This window comes from Geospiza fortis, unplaced genomic scaffold (assembly GCF_000277835.1).
Source record: "Geospiza fortis unplaced genomic scaffold, GeoFor_1.0 scaffold439, whole genome shotgun sequence".
In the NCBI taxonomy this organism is placed as follows: domain Eukaryota; kingdom Metazoa; phylum Chordata; class Aves; order Passeriformes; family Thraupidae; genus Geospiza; species Geospiza fortis.
The window spans coordinates 373,791-379,307 of record NW_005054618.1 but is presented as its reverse complement, the minus strand read 5'-3'; the positions used below and the strand labels follow the sequence as shown (position 1 = coordinate 379,307).

At 54.3% G+C, this 5,517-nt stretch overlaps 1 protein-coding gene across 1 annotated transcript in view; it reads left to right on the top strand.

Annotated features, from left to right (window-relative positions):
* The window catches only part of LOC102032358 (cathepsin S-like), a 5,305-nt gene extending 2,160 nt beyond the window's left edge, over positions 1–3,145 (top strand). The window contains exons 6-8 of the mRNA XM_005430321.2: positions 1,228–1,412; positions 1,807–1,909; positions 2,921–3,145. Of these exons, the coding sequence (XP_005430378.1) occupies positions 1,228–1,412; positions 1,807–1,909; positions 2,921–3,020 (388 nt within the window). The 3' untranslated portion in view covers positions 3,021–3,145. The remainder of the gene's footprint in view (positions 1–1,227; positions 1,413–1,806; positions 1,910–2,920) is intronic.
* The last annotated feature ends 2,372 nt before the right edge of the window (positions 3,146–5,517 follow it).

Below are 5,517 nucleotides of genomic sequence, written 5' to 3'. Positions count from 1 at the left end.
GGGCCTTGGAAACCTCTTTTCCTGTTCCTGTTTTCCTCCCTCCTCTCCCATCCAATTCCCCCTGCCCCGGTTTTCTGGTGGCACCTCAGGATCCAAAGCCAGCCCAGGAACCTTGGGATTATTTGGAGGGGAGTGACTGGACCAGGAGCTGGAATTCCTACCCGGTTATTTCACCATTTCTTAAGCAACGAGCTGGAGGGGAGGGAAAAATGGGTCAGGAGCCTCCTGAAAACACGATCCCAGGAAAATGGGTCACAGAAACAACAGCTCAATCCAAGAAAAAGTGGGATTTAGCTCTCCCAACGTGGAGCTACAGAGGGAAAAGCTGCTGTTCCTGGGGCCTGGAGGGAATGAGAAGCATCTGTGGATAGGGAGGATGAGGATGGGGGCTTCAGGAAGGAGGAGGATGAGGATGGAGGCTTGTGCTGGATTTAGTTGGGATTGGGAAGGGGAACCAACCCCGGGATGGAGTTGGAATTTTGGATGTTTTTGAGGAAAAAGGACAGAGAATCCTGTGGGAAACAAACCAAGGATGGGGAAGGCGGGACTGGAGGGGCTCGGACGGGGGTCTGGGAACGCTCCTGGATCCCATTGGCTCATTCCCATTTCCTGTCTCATTCCCATTTCTTGGCTTGTTCCTGTCTCCCAGCTCATTCCCATTCCTTGACTCATTCCCATTTCCTGGTTCATTCCCATTTCCCATCTCATTTCCATTTCCTGTCTCATTCCCATTTCCCAACTCAATCCCATTTCCCAGCTCACTCCCGTTTCTCGCCTCATTCCCATTTCCCGGTTCATTTCCGTTTCCCGTCTCATTCCCATTCCTTGGCTCATTCCCATTCCTTGGCTCATTCCCGTTCCTTGGCTCATTCCCATTTCCCCGTTCATTCCCATTTCCCGGTTCATTCCCATTTCCCGGTTCATTCCCGTTTCCTGCCTCATTCCCATTCCTTGGCTCATTCCCATTTCCCCGTTCATTCCCATTTCCCAGTTCATTCCCATTTCCCGGTTCATTCCCATTTCCCATCTCATTTCCATTTCCTGTCTCATTCCCGTTTCCCGGCTCATTCCCATTTCCTGGTTCATTCCCGTTTCCTGCCTCATTCCCATTCCTTGGCTCATTCCCGTTTCCCAGTTGGTTCCTGTTTCCAATCTCATTCCCATTTCCCGTCCCATTCCCGTTTCCCGCCCCATTCCCGTTTCCCGCCTCACTCCCGTTTCCCGTTTTTTCCCCGTTTCCCATCAGAACGGCACGTGCCACTACAATGCCTCCGCCCTCGCCGCCTCCTGCTCCCGCTTCGTGGAGCTGCCCGAGGGCGACGAGGCCGCGCTCAGGGATGCCGTGGCCACCGTGGGCCCCGTGGCCGTGGCCATCGATGCCACCCGGCCCAGCTTCTTCCTCTACCGCTCCGGTGAGGCCTCCAGACGGGGCGGAATTCGGGAATTTTGGGGGTTAATTCCTGGAGGGAGGCTGGGGTGGGATGGTCTTGAGGCCTTTAGGGCTCTTCCAACCCTCCAAATCCACCTTCTTCCTTCCTTTCTTTCCAGAATCCTTCCAACCATCCAAATCCACCTTCTTCCTTCCTTTCACCCCAGAATCCTTCCACCCTTCCAAATCCACTTCTGCCTTCCTTTCACCCCAGAATCCTTCCACCCTTCCAAATCCACTTCTGCCTTCCTTTCACCCCAGAATCCTTCCGTGGTGAGAGGGAGCCTTGGGAATCTGGGTGGGATTTGGGAGGCTGGCGGTGAGTTCCTGGGGGGAGGCTGGGATCCGTTGGAATTCCGGGTTTTCTCCCTCCCCAGGGGTGTTCGACGACCCCCAGTGCTCGCAGGAGGTGAACCACGGGGTGCTGGTGGTGGGGTACGGCTCCCTGGAAAACAAGGAGTATTGGCTGGTGAAGAACAGGTAAAACCCTGGGCGTCCACGGGGAATTCTGGAACATTCCCAGCTGGAGGGGACCCACAAGGATCAGAGTCCAACTCCCAGCCCTGGACACCCCCAAACTCCCACCTTGTCCCTCAGGGCCTTGTCCAGCTGCTTGTTCACCCATGGGAGGGTTGGAATGATGATCCAAAAGGTCCATTCCGACCCAATTCACTCCATAATCCCACAATTTTGTGTTTGGAGCTGCCCAAATCCACGGGGATGTGGCACTTGGGGACACATTCCCATGGTGGTGGCCTCAGCAGCCTTGGGGACAGTTGGACTTTGTGATTTCCGAGGACTTTTCCAACCCAAATTGTGGCGGTACCAGTTGTGGGTTTCTCTGGGTCTGGATTGAAGGCACTTGGGATGATAATGCATGTTGGGACTCAGGTGTTTATTATTGTGTTTATAATTTCTTATCAGTAAAACAATCTCACTACTGTGAGTTGGGCAGCAAGGCCCAAAAATGGCCAACAATCTCTTGTTCCAAGGTCTTTTAAGACTAAACTATCCAATTAAGAACTGACACCTGGATTATTTTCCCTTTTAACCCAATAACTGGTCCCAAAGAGCCCGCAGTGCAGATTTTTTCCACCCAATTACAAAACGTCACCCAAACCACTGAAGAAGGAGGAAGAAGAAGCGTGAAGAAGAAACCCAGGACGATCCCCTGTGCCCTCCATCTTGCATACTAAAAATCCCAAAATTCAAATTTCTCACCGAGTGATACTTCTACACTGCCCTCTATAATTTCCCAGTTTTGTGGTTTTTAGTCTAGCTTGAAGTTTAGAAAACTTTCTCCATGAATGAGGGTCAAAATCAGTGTGTCCCTGGGCGTCAGGGCACCCCAGAGCAAACAGAGAAATATTCCCTGTGGTGCCCTGGGTTTCCACGCCGAATGGTTCCACGAATCCCAGGGTTCTGGCACCTTCTCCTTTAAAAAAAAAAATAATGAGGATTTTTTTTTTTTCCTTCTCCCCGTTCCCGAAGCTGGGGCGTGCATTTCGGAGACGCGGGGTACATCCGCATGGCCCGCAACGCCTCCAACCTCTGCGGCATCGCCAGCTACGCCTCCTACCCGCTCATCTAGACCCGATCCAGACCTGATCCAAACCTGCGCTCCAGGCACCTCCCCAAAGCTCCAGATTTCCGTGGATTCCAGGGATTCCTCCACCTCCAGGGTCGCTTTCCAGCGCTGGGCATCGTCTGGTGGTTGGATCTGTGGGCTGGGAGGGGATCCGGGGTGTGGGATGGGGGAGTGTTGTTGACGGGCATCCAGGGAGTTCTTTCTTTTCAGGGAGGAAGTTTGGGGGCGTTTGGGAGTAAAATGGTGATTCCCGCAGGGATTGGTCACAGGGATAATAGGGATGGGGTAGTGGGATCATGGATCGTTGGGATCCAGTACAGGGATCACTGGGATCACTGGGTTCGTTGGGATTGGGTGTCAGGATCACAGGGAGCATTGGGGTCAGGTACAAGGATCACTGGGATCATTGGGATTGGATACTGGGATCTCAGGGATCACTGGGATCGTTGGGATTGGGTGCCAGGATCACAGGCAGCATTGGGATCGGGTACAAGGATCACTGGGATCATTGAGGTTGGATACTGGGACCATTGGGATCATTGGGATTGGATACTGGGATCTCAGGGATCACTGGGATCGTTGGGATCAGGTACAAGGATCTCTGGGATCATTGGGATCACGGGGGTCTTTGGGATCAAGTACTGGGCTCCCAGGGATCACTGGGCTCACGAGGATCATTGGGATCAGGTACTGGGATCACTGGGGTCACTGGGATCATTGGGATTGAGTACCAGGATCACTGGGATCACTGGGCTCACAAGGATCATTTGGATCAGGTACTGGGGTCACTGGGATTATTGGGATTGGGGACCAGGATCACTGGGGTCACTGGGATCACTGGGATCATTGGGATCAGGTACTGGGATCACTGGGGTCACTGGGATCATTGGGATTGAGTACCAGGATCACTGGGATCACTGGGCTCACAAGGATCATTGGGATCAGGTACTGGGGTCACTGGGATCACTGGGATCATTGGGATCAGGTACTGGGATCACTGGGATCATTGGGATTGGGGACCAGGATCACTGGGATCACTGGGCTCACAAGGATCATTTGGATCAGGTACTGGGGTCACTGGGATTATTGGGATTGGGGACCAGGATCACTGGGATCACTGGGATCACTGGGATCATTGGGATCAGGTACTGGGATCACTGGGATCATTGGGATTGGGGACCAGGATCACTGGGGTCACTGGGATCCAGTATCAGGATCACAGGGATCGTGCGTTCCTCCCTCCGGAGCTGCTGCGATGCCGGCCATCGATTTCCCTCCGTGTGACACCGCTGGAATCGCAGATATTCCACGGAAAATAAAAGATTTGCGTTTTGCTGCCTCAAAATCCCGATATTTGGAGATAACCCCCCCAAAAATTCCAACATTTGGCGGCTCCCATCACCCCACAGCCAAGAATTCCGTGTCGGTGGATGGAGATCCCGAGGGAACAGTGTCCCTTTTGTCCCTTTTGTCCCTAAACAATGTCCCCGGGGCTGGAATTCCTCACCCCCGGATCCCACCCCGGCCTTGCCGGTGGGATCCGAGCGGCCGGGAGGATCGGAGCACCGGGAATCTCACCGGGATGAGGGGTAAGGATGATCCCAGCGGGATCTGCTGCCTCTCCCATGGGATTTCCAGCTGGAAAAAGGGCGAGGGTGGCTCGTTGCCAGCAGCTGGATTGGGCTTTGGGGCGAGGTTTTGTTTGGGAAAAGGAGTTGGATCCCAAATCCTGGCGCCTCCCTGGATTTCGGGAGGTGGAGCTGCGGCATCGGGAAGGATGAGACCCCTCCTACCCCCCCGAAGGGACCCTGGTGAGGAGGAGGAGCCAATTCCCGAATCCCCTCGGAAATGATGGAATTGTTCAGGTTGGAAAAGAGAAAGATTCCACGCCTGGAATATTTCTGGCGTTTTGGGGAAGGAGGTTTTTTTTTGTCCCTCCATGGAATCACGGCTTGGCTCGCCAAGGACCCAAAGACCCCATTCCCCGCCTCCGTTCAGGAATTTAAGCCCCAGCTTCCCAAATTCCACCCCTAATCCCGAAGGTTTGCGCACACAAGCGCGGCGGGGCGGACCCGCAGAACCAGGAAACAGCGAGGCCAAAATTTAACCCCAAAAAAAAACCTGGGGGAAAAGCTCATTTCCCTGCCCTGCGAATGAGAATTCCCGAGGAAATCCCTGGAAAAGCTTCGGCAGCGGGCAGGGCTCGGGTGCCGGGAGTTGTCACCTCCTGGCACCTCCCGAATCCCGCACAAAGGTCCCCGTTCCGCCCGTTTGTTTAAACAAACACCTTCCCGGCGGGACAAATCGCCGGGAATACCCAGAGGGAGACGGAACCCGAGGCCGTTTGGCTCCGGGGTGGAGGGAGGGGGGAGAAATTTGGGGTTTTCCTGGGATTTCTGCTGCCGGGACACCCCGGTGGAGGCTCTGCGGGAGTTTTGGGCGCTCCCGGAGCTTTTCCATGCTCCCGGATATTCCCGGGAGGTGAGAATCGCTTCCCTTC